Source organism: Papilio machaon, chromosome 15 (genome assembly GCF_912999745.1).
Source record: "Papilio machaon chromosome 15, ilPapMach1.1, whole genome shotgun sequence".
In the NCBI taxonomy this organism is placed as follows: Eukaryota; Metazoa; Arthropoda; class Insecta; order Lepidoptera; family Papilionidae; genus Papilio; species Papilio machaon.
The window spans coordinates 688,202-712,455 of NC_060000.1; the positions used below are offsets into that span (position 1 = coordinate 688,202).

At 33.4% G+C, this 24,254-nt stretch overlaps 1 protein-coding gene across 1 annotated transcript in view; it reads right to left on the reverse strand.

The window, feature by feature from the left end:
- LOC106712635 (potassium voltage-gated channel protein Shaw) overlaps positions 1 to 24,254 on the reverse strand; it is an 89,938-nt gene that overhangs the window by 40,377 nt on the left and 25,307 nt on the right. Inside the window, exons 2-3 of the mRNA XM_045681353.1 lie at positions 22,608 to 22,757; positions 976 to 1,108 (exon numbers count right to left, since the gene is read on the reverse strand). Coding sequence (XP_045537309.1) covers positions 976 to 1,108; positions 22,608 to 22,757 — 283 coding nt within the window. The remainder of the gene's footprint in view (positions 1 to 975; positions 1,109 to 22,607; positions 22,758 to 24,254) is intronic.

Consider the following 24,254-nt stretch of genomic DNA (forward strand, 5'->3'; position numbering starts at 1 on the left):
TATGCAAAAATATATCTGTTATATCTCAAGTGTACGCAACATTTCAATGTAAACTTTATACTATGTATAAATATTTACGTTCAATTTTTTAAGAAAAATAAAAAGCTAAGTTTTATAGGTTTCGTAAATTAAAAATATGAAATAAAAAATGGTAAATCATAAACTTTTAAGTCCGCCCCTGTAGTTTGTTACAAATCTCGTAAAAGTTTTTCAGCCTTGAACTGTTCTTTAGATTTTTTTTCGTTGGCGTTTTTATTTAACAGCGCTTTCAGACTTTAGTGTTTCGAGTTCAAAACGTAATATTCGAAATTTCTTTTTTTACTTATATCTATGTTTTTTATACAACAAGGACATAATATCGTCTAAAATTAAATACTATCAAAACTACTTTGAGATAATAATCATTAAGCAATGAAACTAAAATCATCAGTATGCAATTTTCTTTTACTTTTTCCTTAGTAGCACAATTACTATCTAAACCCAGTAACACGTGCCAAAGGCGTAAATTTCGTTTTATTTTGTCGCAAAATGACAAAAATGCGACTTTATATAAAAAAAAAAACTATGCTCTGGTCTGACCAACAAAAACTTTTATTTATAATGACTATTTGATTTTTAGACATTCTCCAGAGTTCCTAATCTATACAACATATTAATAAAAAATTACCTTATTAGTTTCTCTGCATGGATTTTTTCACTGTTTGTCGAATTGTCTGTGAGTTCGTGGTCATCATTCTTAAAAATAGCTAAACCGATTTGTATATTGTTTTCACTATCCTGTTGTGATAAGTTTAACTTACTATTTAGTGTAAATTTCATATCAATAAGTGCATAAATAAAGAAGTTAAAACATTTCAAATAACCAGTAACGACAATGTTAAGTTCCATTGTAAGTTGACCTCAGATTTGTTTAGTGCACCATATAAAATAGGGATCAGCATCGTCAAATAAAATTATCCTGCAAGCTGTACACACCTGTGTATCTCTGTGTATGCTGTATGTAGACCAGCAGCAAGGCTCCACCTGATTGGAGTCCAGGCCCCAGAATTCCAGCTCTTCCTCGAACAGTGGCCCGCACACATTGGTTGGGTAGTGGAGTTTCCCTGTCCTGTCACAAACGAATATTATTAGGCAAGCGATGTTAAGACGCTTTTCCACTAAATGATTGCCGCAAGCGATTGGTCGCTATTTATATAAATACATTGCTTATTGATCTAGAACTTTAAATAGTTACTCGTAGGTCGCTAAATATTTAACAAACTTTATTTAGTAGATGTACCGCGCGTTCGGAAGAAAAGGTTTGAATCATCGTTCCTTGCTCGTATTGTAAAGGATTGGAACAAGTTGCCGGCGTCAGTTTTTTCGTCTAAGAGTAGAGTGAATAGGCATTTACTAAGCTAGCGTGTACCATCTTTAGACCGCAGCATCACTTAACATCAGACGGGTTTGTGGTCAAGCGCTAGCTTATTCAATAATATTTCTTTGTAAAGTATTTAGAACTAGAGTATATTATAAAATATTATACAAATATGTATAATGCTTTAAAAAACTAACTACACTACAAAAAAATATGGCTATGATCCAAAAGGATATTCAAGATATAATCTTCAATTTAATACAGGTTAGGTCACACACCTTTCTTTTACCAGCTCTACACCAATTTTATTGATGCTGTTTTATTTTTTCGGTATAAAAAAGGTAAATAATAATTGTTTACGTTTACGTATTTATAATTCAAAGAAGAATCATAAATCAAAAGCAGAACGTACAAAGGTCCTAAGGTAAAAAGAGAACACAAGTCCCTTTGATCGACGTCGCCGTCCGCTCTTCGTTACAGTTCACATCCTCTTTGTTTAACCATTCTATGGCTTTAAAAGTACAATTGTTTAAAAAAAAAGGAATTTCTTTTTTATCCGGCTGACGTAGGAGGGTATGAGTGAACATGATTTTTTGTACGCGGAATTATATGTACATTCGATTTTGACGAGTGTCTCACTCGTCCTTCGCGTTGTTTATCTTCCCTGAGTGTTGTAAGTTAATTTAGACAATATTGAATATCTTTAATACAAGTGCTATTTCAACTTAGGTAATAAACAACTATAGACATATGTACTTGTCCCGCTACTAAAAGGGATATGTGTAGTTCAGGCAGATTTGGATGTTCTATGTTCTCGCTATAATTGACACACTTTGATAAACCATTTTAATACTTTGCAACAACTTCTTGGTACTTCTCTTGCCTTCGAATTGTTGATCCAGACAGATGTCGAAGGGTATATAAAGTACGACCCACCACGAAGGCAAGCTAGTGTGATGGTCGGTAACAACACAACTACTATTTATGAAAAAAAGCTGTATATAAAAATGAATCTTAATAAGTAGCCTATATGTTCTTTTAAACTATGTTCTACATTTATGACAAATTTCATCGAGATCCGTTGAGCAGTTCCCTACCATCCATCTAAAGTTTCGTATTTATAATTTTTTTTTTTTCGGTTTTCCACCCGAGAGTACACCCTCCTCCCGGATGGGAATTTATTCATGTGATTCACAATTTTTAAATTTCCTTATGTGCTAGGTGATCTTTGACATATTGTGTCGCAGGGCCCGGGCAGCAGTCATCCTAAGCGATTTGATACTATTGTCTGACTGCTGCCTGGGCACAGTGTTCCTATAACTAATTTATTACTATATCTAAAAAACGAAACAAAACAAGACAATTCTTTATATTTGGATATAGGTGGAGAATTCTTACGATACATACATACTGTTGTTTATCTATGAAAATGAAAATGAAATGCAATCGCGGAGATAAACCCCCCCCCCCCCTATATCTAACGTATATCTAACATATATAACTGATGGAATAGATTCTTAAATTTGGTAAAACTTAAAGTTAAAACATATAATTAGTCGTGAGCTATACTCCTTATATTGGCGAAATGTATAGTAAGATAAGCCAATCTACCAATAATTAGTCGAGCCATTATAACGATATAACAGCCAAAACTATGTAATACAACTCGCGGTAAAAGACACAGAACAAGTTTATACAACAAAGATGTAATACGTGTTGGAAAAGAACTTGTTAATGGTCATAAAATTCAGTGAACGACACAAAAGAAACTTATAATGATGTAACTCAGTTGACATTAAGTTGTTGAGATCTCTCAGGGGAAAACCGACTTATTCAGGCCGTAGTTATATTAACGAAATCACTAAAAAAGTGACGAAAAAAACAGTGCAACCAAAGGTTAAGTACATTTATAAAATTTAAATTACACTTGCGTTTATCATTTTTTCTACAAAAATAAAGTCCTGTTTACTTATGAGTTTTTACTACCCAATATATTTTAAAACATATCTTTATATCTGTTATATCAAAGAGAGTAAAAAGGACGGCAATATATTTCATATAACCAGTAGGAATTAATGCTCACATTATCATGAAATACAACATAATCTTAGTGGTGATGATTTTTCATCATCGATCGAATTCGAAGTAATATTGATGGTGATAAAGAAGATGCAAGTTCTGAGATCTTTTGCAGATTATATAAATAAATAAAAACATATTTTATACGGTTCATGAAAATGTAGATAAAGGCAGGCGCAGGAGGTGAAGTGATCAATTTAGTTTTATTGCCACGTTTACGATAAGCGGCCGAAAGTTATTATGATTGGTATAGTATTAACTCGAGCCTTATTAGGATGGATATAGTGAAGGATCTGTTATCAGTCAGCCTTAATCTGCTCCTGATTGAGAAGGTCAGTATTTTCAAGGTCATATCGATTGTCACAAATTTTTTTATAAAAGACCACACTTTAGTTTGACACTGATTTTTAACCTGTACGGAATGTACTCAGAGGAGGTCTTATAATCATGTATAGGAGACCCCACAACTTCTTGAATCAATGTTACATACTAAAGGCGTTATGAGATTTAAAAAATACTGCGTTAGATTTCACCGTGTTTGCATTTTATTGTTTAAAATAGAAAAAATATATTATGACTACATTTCATTCAAGAGTTAAAAATATATTTGAATAGTGTAATGCATGCAGCATTCAATGTCCAAGTGAATTCCAATTTCCATTTAAAATGAATCCGATTCTCAAACAGAGAGCAGATCTGAGCAAACCTCTTTGTGCTGACGCCGGCCTGTAAATGCGCTGCGAAGTGATTTTGAGTTTTCATTGTATTTCATTCCTCTACAATATTTTTTTTAAACTTTAATTTTGCGTTTTAATTTTAAAATGATAAAAAATTTTAGTTTTTAATATAGTAAAGAAAATTTAGTTAGTTGTGTAACTTAGCTTTTAGATTTCAACTTAGATTTTTGATTGCATAGATGACATAAATAAATAAATAAAAAATATTTATATAAATAAAGCATATTTTTACAAGCTCAAGCTCACACAATAGTCTGTCATGTCTGTCTACAATATTTTAATGAAGTATTAAACTTATGTAAATTTGAAATAAAAACTTATGAAAACCGACACTTTTGGACACACTTCAAGGTACGTTTTGTTGTTATAATACTAGGTAATATTAACTTATTCCATTTGAGAGGAAAGCTTTGAGGTTTTGCTGGTAAAGTTTGAACATCGCGCAACTCTCGAATATTAGTTGAAATTACTTTTAAGTTTAATTTTAGGGTTGTGTGTTTGTACATTTATATAAATCGGTAGGGAAATGATTAACTTTAAGTAATTCTGTAATCAGTTATTTTAATTAAAAAAACTGAAGACCGACTGGACCGCTGTAACTCTCCGACAAAAATAAGAATCGAATGAAACATATTTCTTAAAATCAACACATATTTGCGTGGCTAACAAAAAAAATCAAAAAAAATTTTTTGTCTGTCTGTCTGCATGTCTATTCTCAAGGCAGCGTTTGTTCCGGGTAATCTTCGGAACGGTTGGAACGATTTTGACGGGATTTGACAAAGTCGCGGACGACAGCTTGTATTATATAAAAATCGTTCATGTTAATCCATGACACGATAACTGTGAACCCCTTTTTAAGGAAATTGTACAAACAGAAGAACGTGAAATTCGGCACATTTAATATGATGAAATGTACAAAGCTGTTTTTAGTAAAAAAAAAATGTGAATTACGGTGGAAGTTCGATCATGGGGCGACCACCAGTACTTCTAAATTATAGAAAACCATTACTCTTTTTGCAGTGGTCAGTAAAATCGCAATTTATATGAGAAACAAAAGAGCCCTAGGATGAAATGTAAAGAATGAATGCACTTGTACTTCAGTTGTGTGACGCATAACATTACGTAACACGTATAACACAAATTTATTACTGTAAAATCCTAATAATACCTCTCATATCTCATCTGTCAGTGGTACGCGGGCCGATATAAATTTTCTAATATCCTTCGCTATATCCGACCATACACGTGATATGAAACGAGCGCCAGTTATGTCGTAAACTCTTTTTCAAGCCGAAAGTGATACTCGAAGTATTTGAAACATTCGAAATTAAACCTTAGACAGAGTACTTACGATCAATTTTACAATGACAGTCTGTTAGTTATGAAATCTTTAAAAGCTTTTGCCTCTGTCATATGCCGTTAAAGTCGATTATTAGTGATGATAATAAAGCCTTTTTTACTAGACTTATTATAGTATTTAGTGTTAAATACATTTGAGATAATTCTAATAATTATGACAAAACCCTTCATTTATTTACCAACCAAGAGGACTAATAATTTATTAAAAAGTTGCGAAAGCTGAGAAAAATAACTTCGCAGCAATATCTCCATTTATTTATCCAAATATTATTTCAGTTCCAGTTAACTTTACATTTGGTACCGCAGTAAAAACAGATTTCCTCAACTGCGTACATATGAATAATTAAAATTCGTTATATTTTATTTAATACTGCGGTCCGCGTTATGCAAAAGTATCCAGTAAATATTATTTATCTATAAGTTTTTATACATTGACGAAATAAATTCTCTACTTGTCTTGACCCAGTCTCTTTTTTCCTTAAACATTAATGATAGATAATACGATAAAACGAGTTCTAAGAAACCTTTCCTTGTAATCTTGTTTGTTTCATTGCTTTAATTATCTACTATGTTATAGAGGCATCTTAATTAATGGTCGCATGTTACGTCGACAAAAAGTTAGAAGTTAATAAAAAAAACTTAATAAGTAGAACAAACATCCATCCATCCATCTAAACATTAGCATCTTGCTAATCTATATATATAAAAGAAAGTCGTGTTAGTTACACTATTTATAACTCAAGAACGGCTGAATCGATTTGACTGAAAATTGGTGGGCAGGTAGCTTAGAACCAGGAAACGGACATAGGATAATTTTTACCCCGTTTTCTATTTTTTATTCCGCGCGGACGGAGTCGCGGGTAAAAGCTAGTATTACAAATGCAAATGTTTGCGATGGATGTTTATTTGAAGGTATCTCCAGATCCGCTGCACGGATCTTGATGAAATTTGGTATACAAGTAGAAAAAAGTCTGAAAGAACACATAGGCAAAGAAATTATTCTATTTTTTAATTTTGCGTAAATGGAATCGCGGGCGACAGCTAGTAATTACAATGTCTAATTATATACGACATTTCATTCCCTTACAAAATGATAAAGATTATTTTTTATTTAGTTTCTAGCATTTTTCTTAAAGTTACATAAATGTTAATTCTAAATAAAAAAAATTCACGCATTATATGTATTGTATGTACAATTAGACGAAATCCCTTTACAATGAGAAAACATGACAAAAAAGATAGTAAAAAAGAAAAACAATATATTCTCAGAAATCTGCTCTATGTTTCGTATTTAAATTTACCAAACGAAAATTCGGGCTCTACGATACCCTCAGGGCCTTTACAGCTTTTAGGTAAGCAAATGTTTTATTCCAAAGGGTAAAACGTACAAAATAACTATATTGAAATGTTAATAGTCTTTGCTTATATTTCTGAAATAGATATTATAAAATAGAACGTCGATAGCGCACTGGTTGAACACCGAATTGTAATCTACAGTCCAAGTTTGATCCCCGCCATGTACTGTGTTTTTCAATTTTAGAATGTCATATGTACATTTATCCGACGTTCTTACAGTGACGGAAAACATCGTGATGCAACTATATCTGAGAAGAAACTGGGCCTGGTCGTTATATAAGGCCTTCTCACCACTAAGTTATGCTCCGAGCTCCTTGGTAGTGTAATTTACGAGCTGATATATTTACTATTACTTATATTACGAGTAGTAGATTTTAAGTCAATTTTAAAAACTAATGCAATATCCATTGACCTTGAAACGACGGCAATTTCCAAACGAATTATCATATCAAAGTTCTTCTACGTTCATATTTTAATAGTAAGGGTAATGCCACAAGGGCGAAGCAGAATTGCTATAGAATTTTTTGGTTTATATTTTTTAAATAAATTGTCATTCCACGAGACTGACATTGTGAAGTGTCAGCTCAATTTATCTTGAAATTCTTTTTTTCTTATTTGCATAATCTAGATAAACTCACGTTATTAGGTAAAGCCAAAGTTGATCCTCAGCCAAGTTGATAATTTAGAATACTAAGTACTACGTTACGTTGCGATGGGCTATGTTAGGCGATTTGTCGCTACCCAAAATATTTAATTTTTTTCTAGAATGTTATCTATGCTACTCCTAAGATACTATTATATAATGAGTGTGTACATTATTTAACAGTCATAAACACATCACGTACAATACTTTAGTACGTTATATTCAGACGGGTTATTTATCTTGGGAGTCCGCGCCCTCGAACTAAAAAAAATATTTTAACAGCCCACGGCAATACTTCCTTTTTTCTTTAATATTCGAGAGTAAACGATAAATTAAATACTAAAACCGTTTTATAAAATTTTTATACTTTTATTAAGTGAATATTTAATTATTTTATGAAGAAAAAAAAGAGTTATTATAATTAAAATGAAATGTTAAACTTAATAAAGTCCTGTCTATATATTTTTAATTTCTGTATAAGTATGACATCTTTTTAATACACTTTTCTAATATAATATTCTATTATAGATTATACTTCTAATTTTAAATAACTAAGCATTGTTTTTTTTTATATTTTACTGTCTAGAATTGAATTATTACTAAATTTCGACTCCGTCCTTACAAATTCGTCAAACCTACATCACAAACAACCCTAAGGCGACAAACTACAATTTATGTTTACATTTCATTGCTATAAAACAACTTTGAACTTTCGCTGAGACGAGTTTATTTCCCCTGGGCAACAGTCCCCTATATTGACACAGTCGCACACAAAACAACCCCAACCCCATAATAACTATGGACCAAACTTCATCCATGTAACCGAAAAATATATTTACCTCAAGTTGTAAATAAAGATCTCGGTCACCTTGATTTAAGATCAACATTGCTACTTTGATTTGTATTGACAAAATAGTGAAAGTACAGAAACGTACAAATATAAATAAGGTACAGTCAACTGCATAAATATATATTTAGTAAGCTACAGAAACGTGTACGTGTATACGTTTTTGGTTTTAAAAATATATATCGACGCTGGAAAGCATAAACGCTGTAACCCTTGAAATCGCGAATATGTTTTTCACACGTTAATAATTTCAACCATTATCAAACGATAATGATTTTATAATAGGTTAGCACAAACTACACAACATTGCTAAATACCGCATGCTTGTAGACGTATCAGCTCACGAGTTATCATTTTTTGGCTCTCCTGTAAAGTTCATACTTTCGGGGTTACAGCGTTTACGCTTTCCAGCGTCGATATGAACGAAGCGGTCCGTACGCTTCCGTCCATGAGTGCATGTTCTTGACGAATACGTGCATACGTATTTTTGAAACCGACGGCCTAAACAAGTTTCTAAAGTTTTTAAATGTATACATATTTATGCACTTGACTGTACAATTCAAACAAAATTATAAAGAAAATTTTGTAGTTGAAAAATTACAGTCATCGCAGCTCTTCAAATCAGTAGGGTGTATGTATATTAATGTAAATCGACTGAAAACCACTTCTCGGTTCATTTTTCTACATAAACTAATCTTTTAAAGATAAAGAATTTTTAAGTTACTCAATGAATTAAATTTCATGTTAACATAAAATTGCAAGACTTGAATAAAAATTTTAGAAGATATTAAGGACATCTTTCTGTAAAAACTAAGATACAGTTATACGAGAGCATCTTTATAAAGACGTGCTATTCAGGAAGGATCTTTTTGAACCCTCGTCAACATATGGCAGGGCTTTTAGTATCTCATAATTATATGCTGCGTTATAAATGTATTAAAACGTAGCCTTTTTCACAATATAAAGTAAAGTTAACTTACGATCTTCATATTTCTACATACTTTCATTAAGCCAAAAATTTAAATGCACCCATAGATGTATTGTAGTCACTATGGAGACCCTTTGTGTTAAGTCGTTATATGATAAATCTACAGTAAGTGAAAGTTTTAACAGTGGTAGATCCCGCAATAACAATATTTGTTAGGTGCACGAATTGGCCGGGTCGACCTGTGCAATACCACGAGCACACAGAAGACAGGCATCAAGTGGAAACAATTCCGCGTTTCGTCTGATGAGTGTGGTACCGGAGGCCTAATTTTAGTCCTCTTTCCCTTCCCATCCTTTCTAAATAGGAAAGGATGGGAAGGGGAAGTGGGTTTGACGGAAGAGGGGACGCATAGGAAGGAGAAATATCCTCTTTCTGTGCGTCCCCTTCTCCGTTGATTAAATCTGCATCTGAATTTGCGGATGTCTATGGGCAACGGTCGCCTCGTTATTTGGCGAAGCCAGGTGTCCGTTTGCTCGTTTGCCTATTAAAAAAAAGTTAAAAATCTCTAGATACGGAAGCTATTAAGTATGCTAATTTCATACGAAACCAGAATAGTGAGGCAGAGCAGTAAACGGTGCAGTACTGCTGTTGTTTAAGACAGAATTATAACTTTGACTGGGTACGCGTTCAAACAGCAGTACTGCACTGTATATTGCTCTGAATAGACTACTCTCGTGTACAAGAAGTACAAATACCAAACGATACGTCCGTATATATTTTTGTAGAATTTAGTGCATTCAAAATGCTATCAACGCAGTTTTACATTCAGTTCTGTTCTATATCAGTTGCTTCAGTGAGTTGCGATAAAACACCACAGACATTTATTACAGTTACATAGCCTATTTACAGGTTCAAAGCAATAAAAATGCTGTAAAATTAATCTAATTCCGTAAGTCTTTATTTATGATTTTTGAAGACTTGTACATTTGAAGATACAAAGCTCTTACGTCAAGGATCTTAGTTTCTTCTGAGTAAAGCATAAATTAGGACTCTCTCTCTCTCTGTGTGTCGGTCCCTCATTTCTGAGGATCGTGGTCAGCATGTGCAGGGTCGCATCTGGAGCGGATGATATGTCTCCACCGGCTCCTGTCCAGCGCGTCTCTCACGACGGTATAAAATTTTGTGGACGACAACTCCTTCATTTGGTCAGTAGTAATTAAGACTAGTCTAATGTATTAAAACGATAGCTTTTGATATTGATTTTTTTGGATAATTTACAGTGGATTTCTAAGACCCAAATTTCAGTATAAAATATATCTTTGACAAAACAGAGATAACAATGTATTCAACGGGTATTTTGGTCTCAGAAACCCACGGTTAGAAAGGCAAAGATCCTATGCAGTCTCTCACAGAATGAACATAGTTGCAAGTGTAAGTTTATTTATTACTAGCTTTTACCCGCGACTCCGTCCGCGCGGAATAAAAAACAGAAAACGGGGTAAAAATTATCCTATGTCCGTTTCCTGGTTCTAAGCCCACCAATTTTCAGTCAAATCGACTCAGCCGTTCTTGAGTTATAAATAGTGTAACTAACACGACTTTCTTCTTGATAACTAACTTCTCTCTTGATATGACAGAATTATTACCGTATTAGTGGTATGAAGACTAAAGGATTTGTAAAGTCTTTTTTAACTGTAGAAAATTGTCACTTAAATATGCTGTAATGTTCAATTTGTTTTTCTCAACAGCTTTTAACTGAAAAGATATACTTATCAGTTTTATAAATACAACGCAAGTCGATCTCCGATACTCATGAATATTTATAATGTAAATAGGACAAAGAGTCTCAGCGGAGCAATTTATGATCAAGTTATTGAGAATTTACGAAGAATCTATTTGAGACTTATTTATTATGAGCTTAACAAAATTAAAGATATTTCTTATATTTTCACAAATAATCATTCAAGTGATCAAGAGGAATGAATGACTTTAATAACTTATTCTAAATTTAAAGATAGATTTGTTTTTTGTACTTACGATAACCAATCTTTTTTTTTAATTCAGAGTTAAGTCCGTAGTTTATGTGGTCAGACAAAAACATGTAAACTATTTTGCGTACAGTCACAATGTTGGCTAAACATTTTATTTTATTGCCATCTGCACAATATCGATGTAACGCTATTTTCAAAGCTACATTTATTGTTTCTTCGTATAATTAACGTTGCAATCGGTTGTTAAAAAACTGTTTTATGTCACTGTAAAACAATCTAAACGGAAGTTTAACTTTAAAAAAATGTAATGCTATTAACGTTTTTCAAAAAAACAATTTTTTATATTTGCTGGTAACAATTTTTTTAACCGCCTGAATACGCCGAAGCGACCGATGCCTATAGACATCCGCAATTGCAGAAGCGTCGTCTACCTTTAATCGACAGAGGCCCCTTCTTCGCATGCACAGAAAAAGGACATATCATCTATGTGCCTTCTCCTTCGCCAAATCCATTTCCCTTCCCATCCTATCCTAAACGAAAGGAGACTAAAATGTCCTGTTGAACGAAACTTGTGACTGACAGATGACATAATACGACAACTGACAGATGACATTAGCACATTTTTAAAGTAACGCAATCGCAACTTTTTTTCCCTTCTTATTGCAACCATTGTAAAACGTGATTGAAAATTATACATCTTACACATTATAGAAGCATTTTATTCAAAAAGTTCAAGAACCACATTGCATCCCCAACATTTGGTCCCAACTCGAGCCGAATATCAGCAAATTGCAAGATATAATATCATCAAGTACTTTGATTACGGAGTTTTTTTGTGAAAATCAAGATGTCGTCTGCGACGCAAATCGTAGCTATATTGGAAGACACGGCGTGTTTGATAAGAAAAACACAATCTAACATCAAGAAATGTCCAAAGTCACGATTAACGCCTGGATATATTGCTTCCCGATTAAAATTAACAAATGATTACTGGGAAACATTCAAAAACGCACATCACGAACTTGTTAAAATTACGACAAAAGAACAAAAGGAAACGTTGCCGTATTTTACTAATGACGAGTACTTTATTGTTGAAGATTTATTTATATCTATAGACAGCGAATTAAAAGATTTATTAAATAAGTTGTCAAGTGAAGCTAGCGAAAAAACAAACATGGCGTTACACGCTCGCAATGACTTTGCACAATTACCAAAAATAAAATTACCAACTTTCAACGGAGACTATCAGTCCTGGCCTTCATTCCATGATATATATGTATCATTGGTGCACAACAATGAAGCATTGAGTGATGTTGAAAAGTTGCATTACTTGAAGTCAAGTGTCACCGCTGAAGCTGAATCACTATTAACACACATACAAATTACCAATGATAACTATGGTCATGCATGGAAAATGCTGAAGAATAGATATGGAAATAAAAAAATTATATTAAATTCAATCATGAAGAAACTTTTTAACCAAAAAAGAATAATGTCTCCTACCGCTTGTCAATTGAAATCCATATTAGACACTACACTAGAATGTTTGAATAATTTAGAGAATATGCAAATATCAACATCTTCTTGGGATCCAGTTATAATTTATTTAGTTATACAAAAATTAGACCCGGACACACACAAAGGTTGGGAAGAATATTCATACAAAGAGGATTCATCATTATTACCATCATGGATGGATTTACAAAGGTTTTTAAATTCAAGATTCAGAACATTAGAACTTACTAATTCTGTAAAAGACATGAAACCCATCAAACAGAGAGTATATCATGTTTCCGCACCCAGTACAACAAACAAAACATGCATAATGTGTTATGAAAATCACACCTTGTGTCATTGCAAGAAATTTACAAGTATGAGTCAAAGTGAAAGAAGCCAATATGTATTATCAAAGAAGTTATGTTACAATTGTCTTATACCGGGACATTCTGCAGCAAGATGTACATTACCCGTCTCATGTAGAATCTGCAAACGTCGACATCATTCTCTTCTACACAACAACAAGGAACAGGAGACTGCGGCTTCAACAAGCTACTCACCACAACCGCAGGCTTCACAACACAAACTAGAGGATGAACAACCGGTACAAGTAGACACTACTATTGCATCTCATCTCACAACTACTCAAGGAACTGCGCTTCTGGCCACTGCATTGGTAGAAGCACAAGGGCTTGGTCAAATCATACCGCTGCGAGTACTCATTGATCAAGGCTCTCAAGCAACATTTATTACTGAAAAAGCAACTCAATTATTGAAGCTACAAAGAACACATATGAAGGGAAGCGTCTTTGGTGTGGGGTCATCAAGAACAGAAATTAAACATGTGGTGCAGTTATTAATAAAATCACGCTGGGATAACAACTTTAGTTTACCGATACAAGCCTATGTGATGCCTAAGCAACTGACCACAATGATACCTGCAAAAACAATCAACACTCAACCGTGGCCACATCTCAAGGGCCTCAACCTGGCTGATCCTAACTATTTCATGCCAGGGTCAATTGACCTGTTACTCGGGGTCAAAGAGTATGCACAAATACTACAACAAGAATTCATCAAGGGTCCAACAGGCACACCATGTGCACAGAAAACAAGCCTTGGTTGGATACTTTTTGGAGAGATTCAAACAAATCCACAAGATACTTACCTCGTAATGCATCATCATGTTGACATTGAAGATATTCTGAAAACAATGTGGGAAGTAGAAGTGGACATCAAAAGATCATTAACTAAAGAAGAAGAACTCTGTGAACAAATATATCAACAAACTACAAAAAGAAATAAAGAAGGAAGATATATAGTGTACTTACCTTTTAAAAATAACAAACCTTTATCTGCAGAAGGAAACACTAAAGATATTGCCATAAGAAGATTCCTGCAATTAGAAAAGAAGTTTCATAAATTACCAGAATTAAAAACAGATTACACAAATGTTATAAATGAATATATTACAAAAGGATACTTAGAAAAAGTTTCTGAAACAGAAAAGAATATAAAGAATTCAGTGTACTTACCTCACCATGCAGTAGTCCGTAGTGACAAAGAGACTACTCGCACCCGAGTCGTATTCGACGGTTCCTGTAAGGGCACAAACAATATATCATTAAATGACGATCTGCTTATAGGTCCTCAGTTACAAGAAGACTTAAGATATCTTCTAATAAGATGGCGTACCAAGCAAGTTTGTTTTATGGCTGATATTCAAAAAATGTACTTACAAATATTAGTCACCAAAGAGCATGCAGACTACCAACGCATTGTTTGGAGATCAGATGAAGCCGAAGACCTGCAAGAATATCGCCTTCTTAGAGTAACGTTCGGAACAGCCTCTGCACCATATCTGGCTGTCAAAACTTTACAACAAGTTGCTCATGATGAAGGAAAACATAATCCACTTGCTTCACAAACAATTATAGAAGATTTCTACATGGATGATCTTCTCTCAGGTGCTGATACACCAGAAGAAGCAATAACTTTAGCTCATGAAATTACAACTATTCTAGAAAAGGGAGGCTTCCAACTAAGAAAATGGTCATCCAACAACATTCAATTCTTACAGTCCATTGAAGAAAACAAAAGATCTGCAAATGTTAAAATTGATATGAATTTAGACGGCACAATAAAAGCATTAGGTATAACATGGAATTTAAACACAGACAGCTTTGAATATTCACTAAGCCTATCACAAATCGGAAAGTCTATTACAAAACGAAGCATCTTGTCAGACATACAAAAACTTTTCGATCCGCTTGGCTGGATTGCACCAAGTATTGTTTTGGCAAAAATGTTAATGCAAAAACTATGGCTACAGAAACTAACATGGGATGAAACAGTCAGTGAAGAACTAGAACAAGAATGGCGACAATTAAGATTTGATTTTGCCACAGTCCAAAATATTAAAGTGAAAAGATGGATTGGAACAACCACTACTAACAAAGATAAAATACAATTACACGGATTCAGCGATGCTTCAACACATGCATATGCTGCAGTAGTTTACATTAGAACTGAAACAAATGGCAGAATAGAAACAAACTTAATTGCTGCAAGGACACGAGTAGCACCACTCAAAACAATTTCCTTACCTCGCTTAGAACTTTGTGGAGCCTTGCTACTATCCAAACTTATGAAGCAAATTGGTGAAGCACTAAGAATACCTACCTCACAGATGTATGCATGGTCAGACTCGTCAATTGTCATTTCTTGGCTTTCTGGCGATCCCAACCGCTGGAAACCTTTTGTAGCAAATCGTGTAATAGAAATCATAGAGAATATCAACCACAACCACTGGAACCATGTACAATCACAAGACAATCCCGCAGATCCAGCTTCTCGAGGAATGCTGCTGTCAGCTCTGAAGACATGCGATTTGTGGTGGAATGGTCCAAAATGGTTATCTGAAAAATATATTAAAATTATTAAACAAGATATAGAACCAACACAATTAGAAATGAAAAATAAATTAATGGATAAAAACAAACCTGAAATTACTTACCTGATTACCGATGAACCTGTAAAAGAAGAAACAACATTAATATCACAATTAGAAAATTTTGATAACTTAAGTGAATTACTCAATACAATTGTATATTGCAAAAGATTTTTAAATTTTAAAAAACATATAAAAGCAAACGCAAAAGAAATCACAGTAAAAGAGATAGAAGAAGCATTAAAATTTTGTATTAGAAAAGCACAAGAAGAAGAATTTCACGCAGATATTAGTAAGCTAAAGAATAAAAAGCAAGTAAGCAAGAAAAGTAAATTAAAGTCACTTAGCCCTTTCTTAGACGAAGAAAATATTCTCAGGGTGGGCGGTCGTCTCAGACACGCAGACCTAGATCAAAACAGAAAGCATCCTATAGTTATTGGAAACACAAACTTTCTTGTTCAATATTTAATAGCAGATGCACATGTCAAAACGCTGCATGGCGGCGCACAATTAATGTTGTGCTATTTACGTTCAAAATACTGGATATTAAGAGTAAAATCACAAGTTAAACAACACGTACACCGTTGTCTAATATGTGCAAGAATAAAAGCAATATCAAGAACGCAATTAATGGGAGACTTACCTAAGCAAAGAGTGCTGCCATCCAGACCTTTTCTGAACACAGGAGTCGATTTTGCCGGTCCTTTTCAAACGTTGATGTGCAAGGGTCGAGGAAACAGAACGACAGAACGACGAAGCCAAACATCCAGGAGGAGACGGAATAACCAGAGTCTACAGTGTTTGGAGTAGCAGCGGATCTCATGGTTCGACCGTCAAGAGACCAGCAGTCAATTTATGCCCATTGCCTATCAATTATTAGTTTATTTTTTCTTTAACATCTTTAATTGTATTAACGTTCTTTCATTTTATTAGTTGATTGCATATTTTGTTTTGTATAACTTAGACAGCTAGAAAAGGACCATCTGTCCTTTTGGTGGGCGGTATGTTGAACGAAACTTGTGACTGACAGATGACATAATACGACAACTGACAGATGACATTAGCACATTTTTAAAGTAACGCAATCGCAACTTTTTTTCCCTTCTTATTGCAACCATTGTAAAACGTGATTGAAAATTATACATCTTACACATTATAGAAGCATTTTATTCAAAAAGTTCAAGAACCACATTGCATCCCCAACATGTCCTCTGTTTGGTCGTGGTATTTCACCGGGCGTGCAGGCCCATTGCAACAGGTGTTGTTGGCGCCTACCACTGGTAAAAAAAACTGGAGGTAATAATAGAATATTTTTGTACAGGTCTTTTGGAAGTTGAATCTCGCTGTTAAATGTTGCTCTCAATTCGCTTACATTGTTTCGTAGTTACACCTAACAAAGTTTTCTTAATAGCCCTTTTTATTTTACCAGTACCAATACGTTAAAAATATTCCAACTCCTTTAACAAATCTGTCACGACCGTGAAATACAATCTGACTGGAAATTTGAAATACACAGGTCATTTGTCAGTTGTGCCTTCTGAAGTAGAAAGCAAATAACTAACGTACATTTGTTACGTCGAGTGAAATTTACGATTGCGCCCCGGGTCGACTACAATATGAGTGCGCGCGACGTTACGTATAGCTAGGACCAATCGTGTGTATAATTACGTAATAATAATTGTACCTTAAGCAATTGGATTGTAACAGCTGTTTTTACTCAGTACGACTACTCTTCCATACACCTCTCCCTCCCTCATACGTCCTCTTTCAAACAATTATTAATACATTCATCGTTCTCTTTACTCTTGAATCCTTTGTAAATTTCTCATGCAAAATTGACACTAAGGCACACCCTTAGTGACCATAAAACGACTCTGAGTGTGATAATAAGAGTATCGTCTCGCGTGCTACATTCTTTTTCTAAATAGGTATTAAAATAAAGAGGTAGATAATTCAATTTAGGAAGTTGAAGCAGATGTTGTCCAAGTTTAATAGAATTTGTGTGGATTCAGTAAACAATGCGGACTGCTCAGTTAGCGAGAAGTTTGACAACAAAAGTCTTTCAAATCTCAAACCGTGCAGTCGACGTTTTCCGCTTGTTGACTTTGGAAATGATTTTATTTTACATTACAAGCCTTATAGGAGTTATGCTACAGTACTGAAAAAATGTACCAAAATTTGAAATTTGGTGCAATTAACACGACGACAGCACGACATTTGTTCGACCAGAGAAATACCACGACCACACAGAAATAAGATGTCAAATGGAAGTCATTGTCAAGTCAAGAGGTCTAATTTATTTCTTCTTTCCCTTCCCACCTTATCTAATATGGAAAGGATGGGAAGAGGCAGTAGATTTGACTGAGGAGAGGACGCATAGGAATGATAAATATCCTCTTTGTGTGCGTCCCCACCTCCGTCGATTAAAGGTAGGCATCACATCTGTAACTGCGGATATCTGTGGATAGCGTTCACTTTGCTATTTCAGTGAATTATCTTCTTAATATATATATATCTCGTGTCACAATGTTTGTCCTCAATGGACTCCTAAACCACTTAACCGATTATAATAAAATTCGCACACCATGTGCAGTTCGGACGGAGTCGCGGGCGACAGCTAGTTTAATAATAAATATATCCTCTTTCTGTACGTTGACTCCTCTGTTAATTTGAGGTGACACACACAATTTTGTAGATGATAACTTCGCTATTTTAGTGAAATCCGCTACCTGTTTGCTCGATACAAAAGTTATATTGAATGGACATTTTCGAAATCGTGACTGAATTTATCCCGCACGTAATATAAATAATACATACTACATAAAAATGTGAGTAATAATTAAATAAGTATTATATTTCCATTAAGGCTAACAACATAAAACAATGTTTTCAGATCCAATAAATCATCCCGATGAATAATTAGGTCACAATAAGTGACATGTTTGTAAGCGCGCAGTCGATTGAACCTCTGTTACTGACCCTGTAATAGTTACTAATGGACTAAAAAGTAATGGATGTTGAATTAATTTATAAACTAAATAACTGTTATCTGTAACATCATCTGCATGAATAAAAGCTGAACGTTTATTTCGTTCCGGAATGATTTATGGAAAAACAAAAATACCTCACTGATTCGTTAATTTTCCTGACATAAAAAGAAGCTTATGTATTCTTTTAAACTGTATTCTATTTCAGTGGATAATTTCTTCCAAAAGTCTTCAGTCTATTTCTTAATTTCAAACTTTCGCATTTAAATAATTTAAATCATACTCTTTGTATTTGTTACATCATATCAACTCTTGCTGATCAGGATAGTAAATTATTATTTTATAAAATAAAATCTTTCAGCAAATTAAGCAAAGATTGCCATTTAATGCAATTTATTGTTGCATCCCGCACGCAATTGACCCAGTTTCTTACAAATGCTTTGTGTTTATCATCTCTCCTTTATTTACACATTTTAGTCATTATTTTTAATGTAAGGCAAATTTAGGTTTCCACTGAAATAGTTTGTTATCTAAGAAAGATCGTGAGCTATCTGTAGACAGCTTTTATCGATTGTACTGCAATCCATAACAATTCAGCTGTATAGTTTTAGTGCACCGCAATAGAAAATCAAGCGACGAAACGATATAGAAAGTTGTAAAACTTTAAGATCACTATAAAGTTGGTTGCAGATCTCGCAACAATAGAACATACAGTGTTCATCGTAAAATTGAATTTGAAAGTATTGTGAACGTGCTGTAAATGAGATTATGCGATGTACAAGAAGACAGTATTGTCGTAGGTTTCTACTACTGGAACCCATACAAAAAAAAAATTGTAGCGAAGCTTTTATACGAACGTTCAGGTCGCTGGCTGTAGTCGTTACCCGTTATTGTTATTTCGCTGCACGATCACTGAAACGCACTGAAACTCATGTTGAATATCGTCAATTTTTTATTGGAACGAAGTTCCTTATCGCGCGTTGTGAAAGGGGGCTAGACGGAAAAAATTCTAAGGAAAAGTTGTCACGACACTTTTTGCTATAGTAAGTATGTTAACGACGAATGAGCGCTACTTCACCATGGCAACGACGTGACAATATATAACGAAAATTCATAGAAATAAAATGTACTTCTTGTGAAGACTTAAGTTTTTTATTCATAGAATAAACGTTGGTTCCTTCACTAATTAATTGAAAGGAACTTCGTTCCATCCGGGTGTCCCTTGACACCTCTCAAGTTTTTTTTTATTTTAGTAATTGCGCATATTGGTGTCTTTTTGGTATTGAAATCAATTATATTTTGTCGATCTCAATCCGAAACTACATCCAAAAGGGTTCACAAACGATTTACTACAGTTACGGCACGTCGTTAATTTTTTTTTCCATACAAACACGTCTTTTTACACAATGAAAACGGAATAATGAATGGCTACGGATCACGATGATATTTGGCATAGATGATCCCTGTTTCTTCAAAGAGAGTGAGAAGGATAAAAACATTTTTGTACAGCAGTTTCACCTCCAGTGGAAATCCTATGATTAACATGTATATTTTATAATCCTAATAGAATAAGTTATTCAATATAAATACCTAGTTATAAGTCACGTCAGTCATTTTGACTATATTAAGCCGTGGATTAGTCTAGTGTAAATTCACTCGGGTGAGTTAACTCGGCTTCAGTGAAGTGGATGTTGAGTATGGTCAATAAAACAAATGCCACACTTGCATAGTGTATGCAAAATATAACTAGCATTTTACATTATTTAATCCTCATAATTATTATAAAAAACATTAAAATCAAGAAAATAAACTTGGGATGGAATTTCACTTGTTTCTCAAGAAACTTAATTTAGGCCGGGAATATTTTTTGCTCCGACTGCGAACTTCAATACGTGTACGGCGAACGTCTACTGGTGGCCGTTTGAAACTGTCCGTGTACGGCGGTTATTATGGTCGTTATCAAGTGATATTGAATTTCCCACTTTAGCTGCAAAGATGAATCCATCTTTGAGTTTAAGTCCACAATTGAATTGCTGGCTATACCATGATTTGTGTTTTGCCTAAGCTTTAAAAACATACTGCTAACTACAAACAGAGAATATATGTCAATTCTAAAGGCGAGTTTACAATGAGACTGTGTAGTTTACGGTGCTTTGTTTCATACTTTCTTATTACGAACGCTATAAAGAAGGACTTTAAATGTTATTACATTTCTGTCGTAGTGTTAAATGGGAATAGAAAATCTTCATAGATAATCATGTTTTTTTTAAAGTACAGATAATATTGTTACTACGTACAAAATATAGAAGTTTTATTAAATTATCTTGCAATTAAAATGCAAGTTTTACAAACGTAATAAGACATTTCCTTGTAATAATGTCGATTTATAATTAAAAAAAAATGTTTTAATTCATTTAGTGGTCAAAGAAGAAAATAACAGTTCGTTTATACTTAATTCTTGCTTCCTTGCATAATATAAAATGTATAAAAACAAGACAATTCATTTAACAAAATGTATATTTTTTGTAAAAAAAAAATGTTTTTCTTAATAACCGTATCATAATTATGTTAAATGAGCGATAAAAATTTCGTCCGACGCAAAATTTCGCTCCGGGTCGAGTTATTCTTTGTACCTAATTGCCCTTTAATTTTGAAGCGTTCATTGAAGTCACACATTCGCTCGTCGCTTTAATTAGGTTACTCTTAACTCAATTTAAATACTGGGGTGGGGAATAAAATCATTTACTAAAGCGTCTTAGTACAGTATTTAATTAATTATTATAAATGCGAATGTTTAGATAGGTGGATGTTTGAAGGTATCTCCGGAACGACTCAACGGACCTTGAAATTTGGCACACATGTAGTACATTGTCTGGAAGAAGACATAAGTTACTTAGTAAGTTTTTTTTAATTCCGCGCGAACGGAGTTGCGGGCGACAGCTAATATAACTATAAATTAGGAACGTAGTAGAAGTTATAATAATTTAATAAAAATCTTTTATGCTGTATTTAGACTATTTCTGGATACTTTTTCTATAATGATACATTTTATATAAAAGAATGTCCATTATAAATAAAATTGTTTACAATTTAGTTCTGATGAATGGAAATAGTCTAACCCTTGTCAATTACAGCACGTCAGCTCCGAAACCTAAATACACGTTCTTACATGTGTATTAAAACTACATTATATGTGGGCTGTTTATTTTTTATTTGATTACCTTTTCACTAAGAAAAAAAGAAATGGGGATGACCAAGAATAACAGATATATAACAGATAAAGTAGAAAGTCTAAGTGTCATATCAGGTAAATAAGATGGCACAAGAGATGGAGGAATGAAATTTGCGTCGACAAGGTCGCCATATTTCTTAAATTTTTAACAACAATCTTGTCATTTTAGAACTTCTAACAATTACATAAATTATTCAATCTGCCTTGGTTAATAATTTACAAAGCAAAATGTTGGCAGAATTTTATAAGAAATTAAATAATCTTACTAATAGAAATGCGAATGTTTAGATGGATGGATGGATGTTTGTTAAAAGGTATCTCCGGAACTACTGAACAGATCTTGATGAAATTTGGTAACACATAGGCTGCTTATGAAGTTATTTTTTTATCTGCGCGCGGACGGAATCGCGGGCAGCAGCTAGTAATAAAATAAATCGACCTTTCTTACATGTAAATAGACGATAACATATATAATAATGATCATTACTGTATCAATAATTTTCAGCGAGAAAACTTTGCCGAAACCGTACGAAGTTATAATCTAACTTTGGTTACGTAATTTCGAACAAAATTGAATATTTCTCTTTTATTCACGAACATAAATTCTTATTATATTAATTTAGCTACTGAATTTAGTAACTTACCTGTAATAATTAAGTACTTGTGCGAAGACTCCGGGGTGTCTGTCGAAGAAGTACTCGTTGAGCACAGGATCGTAGTTAGCGAGCGCCTCAGTGAGCCGCGAGAGCCGCGTCGCGGGGATCTTCTTCAGCGTCGCCTTGTAGGTTTCGTATCTGAAAAAAATATAGAGATTAATTTTAAAAAGTATTAAAATTAAAATAGAAATAACAATATTTTGTAAACAGAGATCTTGGTCTTAGAAACCAACGTTTAATTCGACAATGTATCAACTTATTCTCTTCTTAAATCCAGGAAGAATTTTGTAACACTTCTTCCCTAAGCCGATATACATGTGATCAGCTTAACTGAACTGAATGTACATTAACTCGTAGTACTTAAGCAAATATTCCCCGCAGGGAACGTTTGTACTCGTAACTTTTGTACACGTGTGAAGAATCCTATCCGTCTGAATACCGCTTGTATTAGAATTCAATGATTGATCCGAAGCGAAGTCGGATTATTTATAACCAACTCTTGATTCTGTTCTGATTAATTTCGACGTACCGTATAAGGGTGTGAATATAGTGGATAAAGTTTATTTATTAATATAGGTAAAAATATTCTTATCGTGAGTTTCTTTTGCTGAGAGAACACAAAACTAATCGTTATCTCAGTTTTTTCTGAAAGAACAAAATAGATGACATATTTTTCTATGATTTTATTTGATAATAAATGAATATTTAAATCGCTTCCTTGGTGAAAATTTCACCAAGTAGTTATTTATTAATTTGTTATTAATTAATTACTTATTAATTTTTAACTAACATTAGCGTAATAATTTTAATTTCATAATGAACTAAATCTACATCTTAAGTAAAATAGTATTCGTCTTTAAAATACTCTTACTCGTAACTCTGTTTTCCGCTTTACTTGTGTTATCGCTTATTCTCCGGTAATGTGTACTCTACCTTATTTGATTTCCCTAAAGGTTACCTGAGATGTGCGTTGAATTATTGCAGCCTTTCAATACTATTGCTTGTTGATTTGTTTTCTTATATTGATGAGTTCCAACCAGGTTGTATATGTTATAAATATAAAGCTGCATTTAATTTTAATTTAATGAATAGTCACTGAATTGTATTCTGGTAGTTATTTATATAACTCATATGTATATAGTAAGTTAACAAATGTGATTTTTCAACGCCATTTTAGTGTAAAGATAAGGAAATGTACAAAGTAAAGGAAAAGGTTTTAAACATTCTATTTAATATTTAATTTCATGAAAATATAGATATTTTTTATCAGAGTACGAAAAATATAACATTTATTTTGTTAGATGGATGAGTTACGGCCATATACGTAGGACCTGCGCTGTTTATATAATATATTGAGACTATATATAAACAGCGCAGGTCCTATGCATAAGGGGTTTTCTTTAAAAAAATGGATATTGCTTTCGTAAACAGACATTATCATTGTGTAAATCGCATTAGATTTTTACTAAAAGAATCTCGTTAACATGATATCTTATTTTACGGACGAATATCTCTAACCTTCTACAAAAATTTTCCCTCGGATATTACGAACGAAATCTCTATGGAGTAGATTACGAGGGATATTTCTTGGAAACTTTAATTTATCTTTTATTACGTATTTTTTCTTTATTATTT